This window comes from Vombatus ursinus, unplaced genomic scaffold (assembly GCF_900497805.2).
Source record: "Vombatus ursinus unplaced genomic scaffold, bare-nosed wombat genome assembly UNPS02014779.1, whole genome shotgun sequence".
In the NCBI taxonomy this organism is placed as follows: domain Eukaryota; kingdom Metazoa; phylum Chordata; class Mammalia; order Diprotodontia; family Vombatidae; genus Vombatus; species Vombatus ursinus.
Window position 1 is genome coordinate 26532868 of NW_020954557.1, and position 21963 is coordinate 26554830.

Sequence of the window (21963 nt, forward strand, 5' to 3'; positions counted from 1 at the left end):
TGTTTGTATGCCTCAAGTCCTGCAACATCTCCCCTATTCGCTGCAAATCCTTGAAGACAACATAATTTTTAAAATCTGAGATTTTTAAGATATAACGATACATCACGTTATGGTAAGTGGGTAAGATTTTTAAACTGTAACAAGTAATTCTGATAATATTCTACCAATTCTGCCCTAACCTCTCTGCTGACCTCCAATCTCATATCACCAGCTGCCTTTTAACTAGCTATCCAGTAGACATCTTAAACTAAATATATCTAAAATAGAGCTCTTTATCTTTCCCCCTAAACCCTACTCCCACCTTCCCTATTACTATAAGGAAACCACACCATGCGCCCAATCCCTCAGGTTCAAAACCTAATAGTCATCCTCAGTTCTTCATCTCTGACCTCCCCCTCATATCCAATCTTTTGCCAAAACCTATTGATTTCACCTTTGCAACATCTCTCAAATATGGCCCCTTTTCTCTTCTGACACTTACCGCCACGCTAATGCATGCCCTCATCACCTCATGCCTGGACTATTACAATATCCTGCTGGTGAGTCTACCTGCCTCAGAACTCTCCCTACTCCATCCTCCATTCAGCCACCAAAGTGATTTTTCCTAAAGTGAAGATCTGACCATGTCACTCTCCTACTTAATAAAACTCCTATGGTTCGCTGTAGCCTCCAGGATCAAATACAAAATCCTCTGTTTGGCATTCAAAGCCTTTCATAACCTAATCCCCTCCTACCTTTCCAGTCTTCTTATACCTTACTCCCTATTACATACTCTTCTGTTCAGTGACACTTGCCTCCTGGCTGTGCCACAGATAAGACACTCCATCTCTCAGCTCCTGACACTTTTTTTTTTTAATAAATTTATTTTCAGTTTTCAACATTTATTGAGTTCCAAATTTTCACCCTATCTCGCCCCTCCCCCCACCCCAAGATGGCATGCATTCTGAATAGCCCTTCCCCTAGTCTGCCTTCCCTTTTATGTCACCCCCCCCTTCTCTTATCCCTTTCCCCTTCTATTTTCCTGGAGGGCAGGATAGATTTCTCTACCCCATTTCCTGTATTTCTCATTTCCCAGTTGCATGTGAAAACATTTTTTTAAACATGTGTTTTTAAAACTTTGGGTTTCAAATTTTCTCCCTCCCTCCCCACCCACCCTCATTGAAAAGGCAAGCAACTCAATATAGGTTATACGTGTGCAGTTATGCAAAACACTTCCATAGTAGACATGCTATGAAAAACTAACTCTATTTCCCTTAATCCTATCCTGCCCTCCCCCATTTATTCTATTCTTTGTTTTGACCCTGTGCCTCCTCAGAAGTATTTGCTTCTGATTATCCCCCTTCCCAGTGTGCCCTCCTGTCCATCATCCCCCTACTCTCTTGTCCCCTTTCCGCCTGTTTTCCTGTAGGGTAATACCTAATTGTGTATGTTATTCCCTCCTTAAGTCAAATCCTATGAGATTAAGATTCACTCATTCCCTCTCACCTTCCCCCATTTCCCCTCCAGTGTAAGAGCCTTTTCTTTTCTTTTTGTGAGATAATTTACCCCATTCTACCTTTCCCTTTCTCCTTCTCCTAGTATAATCATCTCTCACCCCTTAATTTTATTCTCCAGATATGACCCCCTTCATCTTCAACTCACCCTGTGCCCCCTAGCTATCTGTCTGTCTGTCTATCTATCTATCTATCTATCTATCTATCTATCTATCTATACATACATACATATAATTTTCCCTCCAACTATCCCAATACTGACAAAGGTCTCATGAGTCACAAATATCATTTTTCCATGCAGGAATGTAAACAATTCAACCTTAATAAGTGTCTTATGATTTCTCTTTCCTGTTTACCTCTTCATGTTCCACTTGAGTCTTGTATTTGAAAGTCATATTTTCTATTCAGCTTTGGTCTTTTCATCAAGAATGCTTGAAAGTCCTCTATTTCACTGAATGACCATTTTTTCCCCTGAAGGATTATACTCAGTTTTGCTGGGTAGGTGATTCTTAGTTGTAATCCTATTTCCTTTGCCCTCTGGAATATTATATTCCATGCCCTGCGGTCCCTTAATGTAGAAGCTGCTAAATCTTGTGTTATCCTGATTGTGTTTCCACAATACTTGAATTGTTTCTTTCTGGCTGCGGATAATATTTTCTCCTTGACCTGGGAACTCTGGAATTTGGCTACAATATTCCTAGGAGTTTTCCTTTGGGGATCTCTTTCAGGAGGAGATTGGTGGATTCTTTCAATTTCTATTTTGCCCTCTGATTCTAAAATATCAGGGCAGTTTTCCTTGATCATTTCTTGAAAGATGATGTCCAGGCTCTTTTTTTGATCATGGCTTTCAGATACTCCAGTAATTTTTAAATTCTCTCTCCTGGATCTATTTTCCAACTCCTGATACTTTCTCTGGTTGTCCCTTATGCCTGGAACAACCTCCCTCAACTTCACCCACTGGCTTCCTTTTAAGTCCCAACTAAAATCTCATCTTCTGCAGAAACCCTTTCCCAAGTCCTCTTAATTCTAGTGCCTTCCCTCTTCTTTTTTATCTTCTATATAGCGTCTTTGTTTATATTTGTTTGCACGTTGTCTCTACCATTAGATTGTGAACTCCTTGAAGGCAAGGATTGTCTTGGCCTCTTTGAATCTTCCATGCTTAGCAAAGTGCCTGGCACATAAGCACTTAATAAATGTTTAGTGATTGATTTATTGATTGATATTTTTTTTTATTTTACAAATGAAGCACTAGTGAAATAAAATCCTACAATAAATCAAACAGGCTAAATTGAAATTTTTCTGATGTAACTCTTATGCTTAGCACTTCTAGAAATGTATAATTCAGTAGAGACAAAGAAATTATACCTGGAAATCAATTCAGAACTGTGTCTTATGAGGGGGAAAAGTTGTAGTAACTTTCTGATGGTAACAGTTAACTTGATATAACAGTTTTTGATGATACACAGTTAGTAGAGAAACAGATTTGATGGTACATTGAATAGTTATAATGTTATTGGTAAAAAATAACTTTTGCAAATTCTCTATTATTTCTATCAGGTATGGTTGTGGTAATAGTGTTCATATAAAATGTATGAAAATATGGGCTGATCATCAGGATAAGTCATCAAAAAACTCTGTTGTCAAGTGCCCTCTATGCAGGGAAGAGTTTGCACCTTTAAAACTTATTTTAGATGAATTCAGAAACTCCAATAGACTTGTGACAGCAGCAGAGAAAGAAAGGCTTGACAAACACCTTGGAATTCCATGTAACAACTGCAGACAGTTTCCAATTGAGGGAACATGTTATAAGTAAGTATTAATCATTTTAAAAATTAGAAAAATAGCCTTTATTTTTCACAGTATCAAAACTTCTTAACTCAATAAGTCCTAGTTTAATGACTCACCTTGGCATGCAAATGACTCTGAAAGCCTCTTCAAAAAGAGCCCAAGCTCTAATAGGTGTATCCAAGCTGGAAAGACTTAAAAGTATGGACCCTGAAACAGATGGTGTTGCCTGAGGACCAGGTTAACCAACTTATAGAGAAGATCATTGCCAGACGGTTGACCGCTAAGGTTTTGAATTTTTCAGACACAAAAATTAAAGAAACATTGAGGGGTTACAGGTTACATTGGGGGAGATTCTCAAATTGCTAGTCTTTCGAAGTGCATAGTAACTTCCTAGCAGCATTGCATGTTCCAGTCTAAGTCTCTGTTCTGAAAGAGCTTATAGTTTAATGGGAAAAACAACAACATACAAACAAGATACATAAAAGATAAATTGGAAATTAGCTCTTCTTGCGTAAGAGAAGACTTTAGCTGTAACTTGAAGGAAGCCAACAGGTAGCAATGAAGAGGGTCAAAATTCCAGGCATGGAGAACAGCCAGTGAAAACAATCTGAGGCAAAGACATAACAAATCAAAAGTCTCTTGTTAATACCAGCCTTTTTAAATGGACTGTTAAAATCTGTTGCATTTCCTTTTTTTGTCAGCTTTCCCATGTATTTTGAAGAAGACATTATTTCCTTTTCCATTCTACTGAAGCATTTGCCTCTTGAGTTATTTTTGGCATATATTTTTAATAAATCTAGTTTTTGTTATTTCTCTATTCGTCTTTTTTAAAGAAAAGAATTTTCCAGCCTTATTTCACTCTACTCTCCTTCATGTGAGAGTACCACTCTATGTTAAAACCAAACCAAGCTAATATCTATTGCTCTATGTAGTTCTGTCTTCTAATTCCATGCATTTGCCCAGGTTGTTGACCAGGCCACATTCTTACCTAGTAAAATCTTTCACTTTCTCCAAGAACCACTTTATGCTTCACCTTTTCTATGATATTTTTCCTTATTCCCTCACAGATAAAAGTGATCTCTATCTCATTTTGTTTGGTTTTTATTTAGACCTCTCCACTTTGTTTAGACCTCTCCTTTTCCCTTATCATATTCTGCTTTGTAGCATACTTATTTGTGTATGAGACAGTATTTCAGATAGCCAAGCAGTGCGGTTGGATGAAGTCCTGGACCTGGAGTCAGGAAGGCTTGAGTTCAAATTCAGCTTGAGACACTTAACTAGCTGTATGACCCTAAGCAAGTCACTTAAGCTTCTGCGCCTCAGTTTCCTCATGTGTAAAATGGGAATAATAATAGTACCTACCTCTCAGAATTATTGTAAGAATAAAATGAGATAATATTTATAAAGCAATTTGAAAACCCTATGGTACTATATAATACTAGTTATTATTTGTGTACAGATGAATAATAATCTCTCATTAGAATATAAGCTGCTGGAGGATAGGAGTTGCAATTTTCATCTTTGTGTCCTCCGTGCCTGGGACAATATCTAACATACAGTAGTTGATTAATACATATTTGTTTAATTGTTAAAGTATACTATAATCCTAACTGATACTCAGATTAATAGACTGAAGAACACTGTAAACTCATAAATTATAAATACATTTAACTTACACATTTGGAAAATGAACCAATAAAGATTTTCATTAATTTTGAAACAAAAGTATTCTGGTAATTCTTAGTTAATTAGAATTTTTAGTTCACTAGAATATCTCATATCCCAGTTTATCAGTGTTTTCTTGTCACATTTTTGTTCTTTAGGAAATTTTGTGGTGTCCTTACTGTTCAAGTTGGAAGAAAAAAATAACCAAGTGATCATAATGCTTTTTTTCTTTCTCCAGTAACAATAGAGACTTCATAAAAATTATGAAGGATATATTGTGCTTATCATAATAGTTAATGTTTTTAATACAGGTACAGTGTGAGAAATTTTAGAAATTATTTTGGTGGTTTCAGAAACTAAAACTATACTCAAAACATTCATATTTGTAGTTTACATAGTCTATTGACTCTAAAGTATGCTATCACCTTTTTTTTTCCAAATAAGTCAGAATTTATTCTTGAAGCCATTAGAAGTCTCTGCTAATTTTATTTTTACATATTTGAAATAATTATTCTTCTTGCTCAGTTTTCAATTTCATATGGTAAATAATAAAAGATATTAGGATAGCAAGAAAATACATCATATTGTGTGTGTGTGTGTGTGTGTGTGTGTGTGTGTGTGTTACCTACACATTATAAGAACCATGTGCTTGTTAATCCTCAGGACTTCCTAAGAAACATCTATTTTTAGAGTATATTTGTGTCTTTTCCACCAGCCCTAGTTCTTAGGTCGGTGATCTACATACAGTTGCTATTAAATGATTGTTGATTAAATGAATAACTGCTAGGTTATACTTTGTGTCCTGGATGGAGGTGGAGGGTGCAGAGTTAAGAGTATGGGAACTACCAATGACAAAGAGTAGGCCTAGGAGGAAGGATGCTATAGTAGAAAGACTTCTGGACATGGAGTCAGAAGCTTTGGGTTCAAGTTGTGACTCTGCCACTTATCAGCTATGTTGCTTTCACCCCCTGGACCTCCTTCCTCATTTGAACCAAAACAGGATTTGATAAGATTATCTCTAAGAGCTTTTCCCATTCTATGGCATATCATGTAGGACTTCATAATTTGCTTTTGAGTTCTGATATCCTGTGACTTTCCCAAGGGTTGAGTTATTGTCTTTATACAGATAACTCTCAAATCTATAAATCTAGCTCTTTCTTAATCCTCATTCTCATGCCATCATTTGCCTTAGAGACATTTCCCAGTAGATGTCCCATAGGTTTCTCAAACTCAACTTGTCAAAAATAGAATTCATTCCTTCCCCTAAACCTGTTCTTCTTCTTGACTTCCAATTTCTTACCACCATCATGCAACTCCACCCAGTTTTGCAATGTCAGAATTATCCTAGATTCTTCACTCATCTCCTCAGACCCCAATCAATTTTCAAGTCATTGATTTTGTCTCCACAACATCTCTCAAATCCCTCCGTTTTCTTCACCACAGGGCTATCACTCTAGTTCAGGCCTTTATTATTTGTCACTGGGATTATTACAATAGCTTCCTAATTAGTTTCCCTCTCTTCTTATTCTCTTCCACTTCATACACCTTATAGATGCCAAATTGATACTCCTAGAACACAGGTCTGACCATTTCAGTTCTCTGCTCAAGAAGCTCAGTAGCTCCCTGTTGCCTTTAAGATCAAATACAAATCCTTCTCTTTTTCGTTTAAAGCCTTTCACAGCCTGACTCCAGACTTTCCAGCTAAACTGGCCACCTTGTTCTTCACACATTACATAACTTAATACTCTAGGAAGAGAGATTACTAGGGTAAAAATAATCATAGAAGACTTCATGGAGAGGGTATGCTTAAACCAGGCCTTCAAGAAAGGGTAGGATTTACAAAAGTGAAGAGTGAGGGAAGAACTTTATAGGAAAACTACTAGACATGCTACTCAATCATTATCCCATCTCTATATCTTTGCATGGACTATCACCATGTCTGAAATGCATTCATTAACTCTTTACTTCTACTTCTGAGAATCCCTACTTATTTTCAAAGTGCAGCACATGACTTCCTCCCTCTGTGACTGCCTCTCCCCCCCCCAAAAAAAAACAACTTTGTATTTACTTTGTATATATTTTGCATCTACTTGGATATGTACATGTTGTTTCCCTTGATAAAATGTAAACTCTTTAAGTACAGGAACTGTTGCATTTGTATCTGTTCACACAGTAGGTATTTAATACATACTTGTTGATTAATCAGTTGAAAAGCAATAAAGAGGTGCAGGTGAATTTAATTAAGCCTATGCAAACCAGAGAAAAATAGTGAAAGGAAGAAGGGTATAATAAAGACGTGCAAACCATTGCCTTAGGTAGAAGAGGAATAGACCAAATGTGACATAAAATTTAGTGTACTATATACAGAGGTGATTTTTTTTTCCATGGTGATCTAAAGTATCAAAATACAAAACAGCCATCAGTCCTGCAGTGACAATGATTTAACCTTGGAAACGGGTAGAAGGTACTAAGAATTACATAATTCTTATACCATTAGCTAACACTGATTTGATTGTTAGTATTCTCAGTATGTAAAACTTCAACCACTTGCCAGTGAGTTGACATATTAGTAGAAGAAGTAGACTGCATCCATATTGACATTCTTGTTATAAATGAATGCTACACTAAAACTTTCAAGATATAGAAAGAAGCAGAAAGGTATTTTGAATGGATCTCCTATGGAGAGTTTATTGAAAGACTTGGAAGAGAATTACAGAGATTAAGAAGGAAGCATAGGAGCTTTGACCTGTGCTATTGGAAGAAGACCCAAAATTTATGTGATTATCATTATATCTCTTTTAAGTATAGATAGATAGATACATAGATAGATAGATAGTCTGTCCATCAATCTATATATAGATTTATATTTATCTATTTATATAGACTAGAATTCATAACCATTTGTAAAGAGCCCTGAAGTATACGAGTGAGGTGGAAAGCTAAAATAAGATCTGGCTGTGACAAATTCAACACTTAGTGTTCTATAAATGTAGTTAGTCATTCAACTATATTGACCCTCAAATTTTTACATGAAAACATGAACAATAAAACTTACACTGGTGATTTCACAGTGTTGTATGCAAAGAGTTGTGTAAACCGTAAAGCACCACATATATAGCTATTACTATCAGAATGTAACTGATTGGAAGATAAAAGAATGATCCTCTGATGATAGAGGATAATAATAATGTTCATGAGAGGCAGCCTGGTATAGTAGAAAAAGACAGCTAGACTTGGAATCAGGACACCTGAGTTTGTATCCTGGTCCCAATACTTACTAGTGGTAAAATGAGAATTTAAAATCCCTGTAGCTCTTACCTCAAACAGTTGTTGTGAGGTTTAAATAAGATAAAGTTCTGTACAGGCTTTACAAACCTTAAAGTACTTTATGAATGTCAACAATTTTACTGTTGTTTTATTATTTTAGATTACCTGAATTATAGGAAGTCTTCATCTTAAGCCTATTGATCATCAATTAGTAAGGAATCTAAATAATTATTAGCTTTATTGAACACTCATTGAAGCATGCTCCAGGAAGGTTAAAGGTACAAAGACTTTGATTTATTTTTGTTTTACATTAGTCTGAAATATGAACTGTTCATTTCCAATACATTGCAGTATGGAATTGAGCGGTGAGATTGTTTTAGAGATCCTGTTATGTGAGGTGGTCAAAGAAGGACATTATTATCTGTATGAAGTGAATTTTGAGAATATTAAAATACATTTTTATATGTAATACCTTAAATATACATAAATTATAGATTAAAGATTGCATTTCTCCATTGATGCCCTTTTTTAATGTGAATAATAAGAGTGAGTGTAAACAGTAAGCAAGAAAAAGCAAAAACAGTAATAGTAAATGTCATTTATCTATTTCTTGATGAATATATTCAATAAGAAATATTGCCTTTTTGAGACAGTGTGGCCTAGTTCATAAAGAAAGAATTGTCCTCAGAAATTGGAAGACCAGAATTTGGATTCCATTGCTAGCACAAATTGACTTGTGACCTTGGCCAAGTCACTTAGCCTTTCAGTGTTTTAGAAAACTCTATAAGACTTTAAGTTGCAGAAAGGATGTTGATATCCATTGCTAGAGGGACTTTTCTCCTACACGAATTCCGTGTACAAATGAAATCACAGGTCATAGCCCTATTCTGTATTGTCTTTAAGGGAAATCTATTTAGATGGATTCATGAGCTTATTGGTGGGCATAGTCCCTCCACCAGCACAAATCACAATCATTTCCATTTTGCCTATGTCTTCTTGTAAGTCTTCCATAGAAGATTCACCCAAAATGGAGACTTTCCTCTAATTCTTTTATTATGTAGGGAGTACTAGAGCAATACTCAGGCTGCACATCTGTTATCCTTTACTCTCTTTACAAGACTTACCCACCTTCTTTTCTGTTCATATATATCACTGATGATCTCTTACTCCTTTCACACAACTCATCATAGGCAATATGCTGTAGTGTAACTACAGCCATCATACATCTTACCATTTATCTTTGTGACACCTCTGATTTTGATTTTTCAGGTATCGTGGTGTTCCATGAGTCAGAGCCATACACTATCAACCAAAGAATAATAGTTTTTAAAAAGATGAGCTTTTAAGCAGTAAGCAGCTTCAATTCTTTGAAATATCTATTTAGTTTCCTAAATGTTATCCAGCATGATCTATTTAATTCTGGACCAAATTTACTATCTATTTGTAGTGACTTTCACTTTTTTTTGTATATGATTTGTTTAGTGCTTACCATGTCAGATGTCTTCCATATCACTTTTTAAAGAAAATACTCATTATAGAGTATTATAGACAAAAAAAATTCTAGGTAATAATTCAAAAGCCTTTGAGCTCTTTTGGTTCTGAGCCCAGAGTTTGTAATAATAATAATAATAATAAATTAACATTCATGTAACATTTTCAGGTTTACAAAGTACTTTTCAAATGTTATTTTATTCTCACAACAACCCTGGGAGGTAGGTTGTATTATTATCCCCATTTTACAGATGAGGAAACTGAAGCAAACAGCAGTTAAGTGACTTGCCCATACAAGTAGTATTTGTCTGAGGCAAGATTTGAACTTAGGCCTTCTTGATTCCAGCTCTACTTCTATTCACTGCACTCCCTAGCTGCTACCTTTTAACATGATCTTCACTATACTCACCTGTTCCCATCTTTGCACTGAAAATGTTAAATATTAAGGTATATTTTGACTTAATCTGGAGAAGTTTATTCAGCTCTTCATAGAGTTTTCTCTGTTTCCTCATCCTCAATAAGTACTGGAACATGAATGGTAATTGTCTTTATGTTTATCTGCTTGTGTTCGTCATTAAGAGTGCTAAGTCAAATGAGAAATTTTTCCATGACATAATGTTATTTGTTGCCTTTGGAACATGATGAAACCAATTCTGCCAACTCCTTTATTTGACTTTCCTAGAAGAAACTTTGAGCCATCCTTCTATTAAGCTACAGTTGTATTCTGTACTTGCATTCTGATTTCATTATGCATAAAAATGTGGCTGTAGAGAGCTGGCCTCAAAACAAGGAAGATTTCTGTTCAAGTTCCACCTCTGACACATACTAGGTATGTGACCCGAAACATATCATTTAATATTTAAGTATTCTAGGCAACTCTCTAAGACTCTAAACTACAAAAAAAAAAAAGTGCTGACCTACATTGATAAACATATCCTCACCCAGGATTCCCCATACCAGTGAAATCACAGATCTAGTTCTTCCTATGGCTAAGAATGTGAACATGGATATGGTTCAGTTCTCCTATAATACCTCACATCATTAGTCTTAGACAAAAAAAAAAAACAACTCAGAGTACCAACAGTTAATGTCATTACATAATTAAAAACTATATGATTCTTAGTACCCTTTGCCTCTCTTTTCTACCAGGTCCCTGTGAAAACAGGGTGAATCTACACAAGAATGAGAGACCATGTTATATTTTTATGTGCTTCCTGGAACACCATAGTCAAAAATTTCATCACCTCTAGGCCAATGATTATATTTAACTAGGCTGGCACAATAGCTGAAACAGTCTATTTGGGGACCCATTCTAGTTGGGTAGAATATGCTAGAGCCTGTACCTTGCTGTCATGAACCCAGATCACCTTTGTGCCATGATGAGGCATTATAAGAGAACTTTTATGGCAGTTGAAAATTATATTTCCATTAAAAAAAGGTAAATTCTCATCTGTACTTTTCATACTAATGAATGAATATATTTCTTTACTCTTCAGAGTGTTGTTTCAACAGCTTTGAATAAAATCAGAAATCAATTGAGGTTTTTTTTAAACATCCTGTAAAGTTTACCTGTAATCTATAAAATATATCATTTCAGAGGGACCTATAGCATAATTACATACTAAACTATATTCCCTTATTTAATCAACAAGTGTTTGTTGAGCACTTACCACTTACTCATCACTGTGCCAAGTAAAACAGGATATTTGCCCTCAGAAAACATAATCTAACTGTTCCTGACATGAATAATATGGATGAAATAATTAGTAAACAAGTTAAATGGAAAGGAAGGCTAAATGCCAAAATGTTAATCTACTACTATAGGAATTGTGATAAGGGCAAAAACAGTTTTGGAAGACTTCATGGCAGAGGTATGGCTTGACCCAGGCCTTGAAAAATGGCTAGGATTCTGAAAAGTGAAGAAAGAGCTTGCTAGGAAAACTATCAAACACTTAATCATAATTTTCCAAAACATCTGGATCTAGCATTTTCTTTCTTTTGGTATTTTAGGTGCACTGAATGTACTGAATATCACCTATGCCACGAATGTTTTGTTAGTTGTTGCCATCCTCCACATATTTTTACTTTTCGGCAGGTATAGTATTCATCTCAAACATTTATTATGTTCTCCAGTATAGGTTCTATAGGCAATCAAAAAATACATTTGAATTGTGATGATAAACTGCAATGCATTTTTTATTAAAGCCTAATGTAATCGAAAGAGGTGGAGAAGGGGCATAGAAGTTAAAAAAAAAAAAAGGAAAAAGGAGGTTTGGTGTAAGATGTAAGGGCTAACCGAGGAATGGCCAGTAGTAATGGAAAAGGCAGAATAGAGATGTGATTATAGATCAAAATAGAATAAATGACACTGGTCGATAACGAATGGTCCAGATATATGGTAAAAAAATGATAATATTGAGAAAAGTTGACTTAATGATAATGGACAACTCATTTAGACTCAATACTTTTTATTTTGGGTATAGTCATCATCTTATTGATATCTACTAGATAGTAATTTGCTAGTGTATAAGTCACTTCTAAATGTATAGATAATATAGATAAATGTTTTATGGCTTTACTTCAGTGTAAATTCAGAAATGGTTAACATCACACTTAATTTCTAACAACATTAGTTAATATATCCTGCTAACACTTGCAGCCAACAAACATTTTAATGAAGAATTTCTTACTATTAGTAGTAATGTTGAACCTTAACCATAGAATCACTTTTGGATACCTACAGTTGTTAGGAAGTATTCCCTTATGTAAAGCTGTCTCTGCAACTTTTTTTTTTCTTTTTGGTGAGGCAGGTACGATTTAGTGACTTGCCCAGGGTCACACAGCTAGTAAGTGTCAAGTGTCTGAGGCTGGATTTGGACTCAGGTCCTCCTGATTTCAGGGCCAGTGCTCTATCCACTGCACCACCTAGCTGTCCATGACTCTGCAACTTTCTCTCATTTCGTCTTATTTTGCCTTCTGGGTCCAAACAAAACAAGTCCAATTGACCTTCCATATGATATCCTTTAAATATTGGATCATAGTTAGCACGTCCCTTTTAAAAACCTTCTCTTTTCCAGGATTATACCTACTTCTTTCTAATGATCCTTCTATGGCATAATTCTTCACCATCTATATATCCCATATCTGGATGTTCCCCAACTTGTCAATATCATTCTTAAAATATGTCCCAAACTGGACACTATAATTTAAATGTGGCCCAAGCAGGTCAAAGTACAGCAGGACTGTTAACCTCCTTAGTCCTGAACAATACATCTCTCTTAATACAGCCTATGCATGCTTTAACTTTTCTGGTTACTATATCGTTAGTTACTGATATTGAGTTTTAGGCTCACTAAAGCCTCCAGATCTTTTATTCATATTAGCTGTTTTCTAAATATGCACCCCTTATCTTGTCAAGATAATAGGCATTTATTAAGTGTGTGACAGGCATGATGTGTTTATAAAGTTGATTTTTTTAACCTAAATGATTCTTTTTTTTTTTTTTAATTTTTAGGCAGTTGGGATTAAGTGATTTGCTAGGGTCACACAGCTAGTAAGTGTCAAGTGTTTGGCCTTTGATTTGAGGCCGGATTTGAACTCCTGATTCCAGGGCCCGTGCCATATCCACTGAGCAATCTAGCTGCCCCCTCTAAATGATTCTTTATATTTGTCCCTATTTCATCTTGTTAGATTCATTCTAGATAACATTCTATACTGTTGCCCCTCCCACATTTTATGAGTGTATGAAATATGCCTTTATCCAAATCATTGATACAAATGTTAACACAGAGCCAAAGAAAGCTCTCTGGGTTACTCCATTTGATTTCATTCTAAGGTTGAATTAATAATAATCCTTTGTGTTCAACCATTCAAACAGTATTGAATACACATAACTATTATTGTTTGGACCAGAAGTGTCAAACACACATCCCACAACATTCTCTAAGGTAACTTGAACTAGATTAAAACATAGTTCTTATCTGATTTTAGTGTGTTCATGTGTTGATAATAATAAAAAAAGAAATAAATAATAGTGTGGTATTCTAAGTCAATATGCAATACCCTGCAGAAATCCTTAAGTATGGTTAGTTTAGGGGCCCCTGTTTCTATCTGAATTTGATACCACTGATCTAGACTATATTTTTTTTATCCTTCATACATGGAATAGAAGAAATATTTTGTTAAATTTTTACTAAAATACAAAATATGTAATATTCCTCTAATCTACCTATCTTGTCAAAAAAAGTTAATTAAATTAGTTTGGCATGACTTATTCTTTGTGAAATCACTCTAACTCTTTGTGATCTTCATTATGTAGATGTTCACCAAAGAGCCATTTAATAATATTTTCTAGGATTTTGCTAGAAATAAAAATTAAGCTCACTGACCTATCAAAATCAAACTCCCTGGCAGCCTCTAATTTTTATTTTCAAATCAAGACATTTCTTCTTTTCCAATATTCCTCTCTTCAAGATTTGAAAAGATTACTGACAGTGTCTTAGCAATCACATCTACCAATTCTTTAAGTCAGAAAGCATTCATCTAAGCCTCTTTATCTCAACTCTCCAAGGAAAGGTAGGTGCTCTCTTACTTTTCATTTCACCCACCTTTCGTTGGGTTTCAACTCCTATTTAGCTATTTTTTTATCTGTTCTTTCCAATCTGAAAATTCTAATTTTTGAAGAAAACAGTAGCAAAAGGAAAGGGAAATAGTTCTATCCTTTCTCCTGCCATCCATTATCATAATAGCAATTCTAAACTGTAGTCTTATTCCTTCTTTGATTTTTCTCTTCTCTCCAGCAGAGCATTAAATAACATTTTTTGGTGACCTTAACATTCCTCACCAGTGTTAGCTTATTAAAACTTCACCACTCTGGACCTTATTCTTATAAGATCATTTCGTGCTTTTGTATTCATCCTCTATTCCCTACCTTTGTTTTTATCTTCTACTAAATGACATTTGAAATCTCAAGTAGTTAATGAATTCTACATGTGTCCACATCAGTGTTTCTACATGATGTCCCCATTTCCTCATTAAAATCACTTTTTCATGTGTCTTCAGATTTTTTTAAGAGCTTCTTATCCCTTCTGGCTGCCATACTCTCTAGAATTTTAGGGGCATGGGAACCTATTTATTCTTTCTTTGAATGCTTTAAAATCTGTTGTTTTTCTGAAACCTAAGATGTATGTCTAACTACTCTACCTTTCCTTTCCATTGCTAATACATTTTCCCAAATGGAATGTTTACTTCTACTTGTTTCCTATTATTTTTATCTCAGCAACCAGTTCCTCATTGTTGGTGAGAATCAGACCCACATTAATTGTTCCTCACATTCCTTCTGCCACTCTTTGAAAATGAAATTACCATTAAGGCAAACCAATTAGTTTCTCTGCTTTTGGCAGAGAGAACATTACAGGTGATGTCCAAATAATTGAAGTGCTTCATCTGTACTATATCATTGCCTCCATGCCAGGCTAAGAAAGGAAGAATTCTATTCGATTAGAAATTTATAAATGGTGCTTTCCTGCTACTTAGAAAACATTATCAAATATCAAATAGTGATGAACAATAATAACTGCTTTTTATTTTTAGAAAAAAGAAAATAAGACATGGAAATAACCAAAATAGTTTTTATGAAAATTACTTCCTTGTTTTTAGTAGTTTACCTTAAAATATGCTGTGGTACTTCAACCTTATGTTGCAGTATGAAACATTGTAAATTTTAATATAAAATAATATATAGGTTAGGAAAGAAAAAACTTTAATAAGTATTTAAGTGTTTTGTAATTTATTTTCATGTCACTGATTTTTAACCATAAAATTTATATAGAAAATGTCTTTGAATTGCAAGATAATCTCTTCTTTTTAACCAACACAGAAGAGAAATCAAAGGTGGAAATCACTAGAAAAAAATCCAGGGTTATATCCTTCAGGGAGAATCTTAAAAAATACAGAACTTACAAATCAGAGTGAAGAAGAAATGACACATCTTGAAAAAAGGTAAGAATGACATTCCAAGTAAATTTAATCCAGAAAGTTCTCTATTATTTATGAGTTCTCTGAGGTAATTTCTTCCCACTTTGAATTATTTCAATAATGTTTTCAAGGTTGGCCTTTCCAGAAGGCAAGAAAAGTACTTTCCTTTGAGGATCCCTATTTTTGGATTTCCCTGAACAAACATAAGGGTTAATGAGGTTTAAAAAATAATGAATTCAATAAAAAACTCATCTGTTAAGTTCTTCTTCTCTTGTTGAGGAAGAAAGGAAACTTTACTCCATAAACCTATGTTTCTGTCAGATAGAGGGCCTGCCACACTTCCCCTTTATTCTTATTCTCCTTTATACTTATACTTCAGTGATCTATAATTTCATCAGTGTTGGCCGTTCTTCCACTGATGTAGATTCCATTCCTTCTATGACTTAGTGTGCTTCTTTCATCATGACTGTGGCTAAAAAGTTAATCACCCTATGGATGATAAACCAGGAGTAATAATCAATAATATATTAAGAACCACCCCAGAAATTTCTTGGAGGACATGGGGGACTAATATAAATCTAAACACAATTCTGAATTGCACATATACATGGTGTTTAACAGATGTGTGTTTAATTGGATTATAATGGAATTCTCGGAATCAAACCTATGTTTTCCATCTTCCCAAGTGGTGTTAAAACTGTATTGTTAAGGATAAGAAATGAGTAGATTTTTTCAAACTTTATATTTCATATAACTTTATTGTCTTCAATCAAAGAAAAACCCTGGGGGTAATAATTAGCATTGCCTTTAGTTGTGAGGTACAACCTTATAACAGTAGTATAATTATTTTATTACATGTATCCATAAATCAATATTTATACTTCCATGTTTCTTCTTATTTCAGTATCATTTGCACACCAAAGCATGTAGTAACATCACTTCCTCTCATATTAATTACAAAGAACAGTAAGCTGCTTGCTCCAGGGAACCAGTGTCGACTTTGTTTGAAGGCATTTTGTCTTGGTCAACATACAAGACTATTACCATGTAATCACAAGGTAAAGTAATAATAGTAGTCTGTCCATGTCATTTTGGTCAGCCTTGTTCCTTAATTTCAGTTTTTAACTATATTTCATGGCTTCATACATAGGTAAATACATGAGTGATTTCATAATCTATTATATCACTTATTGGTGCTATGCTAGAAAGCATACAGAGTGAATAAGTAGACCAGGGATGGGAAGTTCAATCCCTTTATTAAACTTTGCATAAGTTTGGTGTTGAGATAAAGGAGAATTGTAATATCATAGAATCTTAGAACTGAGAGGACCTTAGAACTTGGAGAAGAATGTCACACATCCTAAGAAATGATTCCTAATTATGATTAATTTTTTTCTCCAGTAAAATGAAATTAGGGTTCAAGGTTTTGGTCTTTCCTTATTGACATGCAGCATCCATTTAAAGAGGGGAGTTAATACTTATATTTTGTCTTTTCAAATGCTTTAGAATTTTTGAATGAAAGATATCCTCTGCCCTGGGTGATGGTGCATGCCTACAAACATTGCTACTGGGGAGGCTGAGGCTAGTGGGTTACAAATTTGAGAATTCTGAGCTGCATTATGGTCAATTGCATGTTTGTACTAAGTCCAGTACCAGTGTGGCAAGTCCACAGGAGCAGAGAACCACTGGGCTGCCTAAAGAGGGACAGGTCAGGCCCAAGTTGGAAATGGAACAGGCCAAAGCTTCCATTACTACCATCAGTGGGGTCAGGTCTGTGAGTGGCCACTGTACTTCCAGCCAATGAGGTAGATTCAGTCTTACTCCCCCCAAAAAGTATATGAGTATGTGTGTATATATACATATATATACACACATACACATTTATACATACACATACAAACATGTGCATATTATACATGTACACACATAGATATATACAAACATATATGTACACATTATATATTATATAAATATATGATAATTATTGTTCCATGTGAACTAAAGCCAGAGTCTGAAACTTTTAGCAATAATTAATTTTAACTGTTTTATTAATTTCTTCACTAGAAAATAAATATTTGGATAGATTTAAATGAAATTATCCATTCAAGAAAATTTAATCTTGAATCTTTAATATGACCTGCAAAAACTGTGTTTATCAGATGACTCAAAATTTAATCAGTACATAAAATGATAGCTCAGATTGTATTTAAGGGGGTCTGGCTTATCAAAAATTTAAAACATATCTCCTTGAGAAATGAATAATACCTTTAGTCTCTGATTAATAGTTATATTTTTCATGTTTTGATAGACTTTATATATTGTATTACTGATTATTATAATCAAGATGATACAATTCTAACATATTTTTTTTAAAGTTTCATAGGAAATGTATTGATGATTGGTTACTAAATATATGTAATTCATGCCCTATTGATGGCCAAATTGTCTATAACCCTTTAATCTGGAAAAATTCACTGATTAATGGACACATGCAAAAGCAAGTACCACATACAACTGCCACTCATCTGTCAAAGCAGCTATATCCAGAACTTTTTATACCTGGCACTGGATTGCTCTTTAAAGAAGGCAAATTTGACCATTTACCTGAAAGATCTAAAGATAATTTCGAAAGACTCAGTAATCATCAAGATTCAACAGATTTGAATGATAATTTAACAGGGGATGGTCTACACCCTTTGCAATCAAGTGATCCAGATTCAAGTCAATTAATCTTTGATTACAAAATAAATCACCATTTCCCTAGCTATCTTCAGGATTCATCCCTTAGCGCTGCAGGGAAAATGCCATCTCAAGTTTTTCTTCCTTCCATTACCAAGACTGGAATTTATGCTAAACCTGGAAGCCCATTTGTGAACAGAAAGTTATATCACCCTGAACAAAAGCCAAAGGGGAACAAAGTGTCTCAGTGCATGGACAATCTTACACTGAAGAAAATTCTTGCCACTAAAATAAGAATTGACAATGAAAGTTCAGATGTTATATTGCCAGCAGTTTTTCATGATATGGTGAACTGGTGTACAACTAACCCTAGTTCATCCAAAAAGGAGAATAATATTATGGGAAAAATCAGACAAAACCATGGTCTCCTATCAAGAAGGCCTATATCAAATGCTTTAAATACTGAAGCTCAAGAGTTGTCTTTAATAATGGAAGGAATTCCTCTCTGCAAAAGTTAGTTTGAGTATTTTCTAGGATTAAAATGTATTTGCAAAAAATAGCACATTTTTACTGACTAATTATAAGTACTATTCTTGGTCTATGTATACAGATATATACACATATAAGTATTATTCTTTTATGTAATACACATATCTAGTTATCTGTGAATAGCACATCACACCATTTATTCTAGCACAGACAATTTAAACAACCTAGTCCCTAATAAAGACACAGATTTGGATATTCTGATGAGAAAACTTTAAGGAAAAATGATTTTAGATCATAGTAAAATATGAATAATTACCAGAGCTTATGCTCATTTCAATAATTACATGGGTTGGTTTTACTTAAACAAAAGAAATAAGCTTTCTTGGAATGAGTTACTTCAGATATTTTAAATTTTTATATGATATGCAAGTAATTTTTCCTGGTAATGTAATTTGTTGCTTGCATCTTTAATGAGTACAGAATATAATATGTATAGTAGCATATAGCCTACAGAGGAATTAGGATGTGGGGCTTTATTATGAATTTTTCCTTGAAGTATTTATTACGTTTATAAACTAAATGAGAATAAAATCTATTCATCATGCATTACTTTTTTGTATTTTCACAGTCTATATCACATCTGTAATTGTTTGCATTATTTTATTTTTGTATCAGTTTGGCAGATTTGCACCGTGGAATTCATTAAGATGACCAACATCAAAGATTATGTTTAAAATTTTTTTTTTCTGTCTCAAGAATGAAGAGTTAAAAATGTTTTCTTTAAGGGATACCACTATCAGATTCTGGTTATGTTTGTTACTTTTCTATAACTTGTCAGGTTTTCACATCTTTTCATTTTCTAAGATATTAAACAATTTCTCTTCTGCCATAGGGAAAAGAAAAGGTTATTTTGGAGATTCTCATTCTCTAAATATAGTTTGAACTAGTTGAAATGCGATGTCACTTCCAACTTTTGAGATTCAGAAAATCAGTTTAGTTGTTAAGGTGTTAATGGAATAGATGTGTGATCAAATATAGACTTCTCCAATTGTCATTTTAAAGCCCTTCATAATCTGGCTCCAACCACCTTTCCATATTTATTACACATTACTCCCCCTCACATACTCACAATCTAGCCAAATTGGTCTTTCATTATTCCTCATATATAACATTCTATCTTTGTGCCTTTGCATGAACTATCCTCTATGCCTGGATTGTACTCGCTCCTCACCTCTGCCTCTTAGAATCCCTGGTTTTCTTCAAAGCTTAATTTAAGTGCCACCCCTCACATAATTTTTACTGATCCCACAAGCTGCTATAATTTCTTGGAGTCCCCAGTTACCTCTTCCTTATTGTGTGTGTTATAAACACATACATATATACACATATAGATATATATAAGTATATAATATATATATAAATATTATAAATGTAAAATTTAAGCTACTTTCATTTTTTGTCTTTGTTTTCTCAGTGCCCAGCACAATGCTTAATATATAGTAAATACTTCATAATTAATCAAAACATTGATCATCTTAGACCAGAAGTTCTTAGAAACCTTTTTTGTGTCATGGACCCCTTTGGTAGTCTGATAAAGGTAATAAAGCTGACTCATTTTCTCAATAATGTTTTTAAATACATAAAATACCCATGTAAAAAATTACAAAGGAAACCAATTATATTGAAATATAGTTACCAAAATATTAAAAGAAATAATTTTAGACCCCAAGTTAAGAACCTGTCTTAGGCTACTAAGAATAGGATAGGTATACTAGAGAGATGAGAATGATATGCATGGGTATCAGATCAAGGAGTGGTTGTCAGGAAGCAGCTTCAACCTAGGCAGCCTCCAGTCATATGGCAGTTGTTTAAGATTATAAATTGTAGAGAAGGTGCCAATCTGCATCGATGAAGGGAGTTGAAATCAAAGGCTAATTTTTTTTAAAAACCATATGAAAGCTAACTACAAATCACTAATAACAAGAAAAATGTAAATCAAAACACCTCTGAGGTTTCACTTCATGTTGAGCACTTTGGAAAAGATGTGAAAAGATAGAAATACCCAATGTTGGACAGACTAAGGGAAGACAGGCACACTAAACAAACTATGGGTGGAACTACAAATTAGTCCAACTCTTCTGAGAAGCAATTAGAAATTGTGCTTTTAAAAAAATAATAAAATGCCCATACCTTTGACCCCCAAATCTACATTTAGTCAAAAGGCTAAAGATAGAAAGGCTAAAAGGTCAACTATATCTTGAAATCTTTACAGTTGATACTTAATGATTTGAAAATGGCTAAAGAAATTGTAATATACCAAAACTGGACTATTATTATTCTCTATGAACAAATACTAAACATCCAGAAAAACATGGAAATTCATATGAATTGAAAAAAAGTAAGGTAAACAGAACCAGAAAAATAAGTATACATAATGAAAGCATAATAAAAAACAAGACTAAATCATTATTAAAGACTAAATCATAATTAAGACTAAAACAAGATTAATTACAATGCCAGCAGTTGGTCCCAGAAAAAAATTGAGAAAATACCCTGATTTCTAGCCAAGATAGTTGTCTGAGTGGATGAAAGCTGCCCAGCTCCTACACAGCTATTCCAGCAAAACCTTGAACTGAATAATGATCTAGAAATCCATAGGAAAAACTACAGTGACTTCTTTCACCCCATAACTGTGCAAGAAGTCAGCCAGATGCCCTAGATCAAAAAGAAAGAGAGCTCACTAGTACCAACACAAGTTAGCACCTCTGCACAACGAGAAACTTCCAAGGATGCATCTAACATGCAAAGCTCTGTGTCCAGAGGCAGCAAGAATGGAAGAAATGAGAAAGTTATATATAATGTGGGAACTTTAGACATCCTAAGGAGTAACAGTGGACAGTGACTAGTAGAGTACTGCAGTTTTCAGACAAATACATACCAAGCCCAGGGGATGTAAGATCCATAAAACTCTATCTTGAGATATCAGAGAGGGCCCTGAAGAGCCGGTATTCTGGAACTTCAGAGATCCAAGGATGCCTAACTCCAGGAGATTAAAGGTCAGCACAATAACCCAATGTGCGAGATCTACCACCTCACCCAAAAGCACAGCAGGGGG

At 34.3% G+C, this 21963-nt stretch overlaps 1 protein-coding gene across 1 annotated transcript in view; it reads left to right on the forward strand.

Moving 5' to 3' along the window:
• ZSWIM2 (zinc finger SWIM-type containing 2) overlaps window positions 1-18877 on the forward strand; it is a 34622-nt gene extending 15745 nt beyond the window's left edge. The window contains exons 5-9 of the mRNA XM_027866198.1: window positions 3051-3302; window positions 11715-11799; window positions 15583-15704; window positions 16585-16738; window positions 18056-18877. Of these exons, the coding sequence (XP_027721999.1) occupies window positions 3051-3302; window positions 11715-11799; window positions 15583-15704; window positions 16585-16738; window positions 18056-18877 (1435 nt within the window). The remainder of the gene's footprint in view (window positions 1-3050; window positions 3303-11714; window positions 11800-15582; window positions 15705-16584; window positions 16739-18055) is intronic.
• The last annotated feature ends 3086 nt before the right edge of the window (window positions 18878-21963 follow it).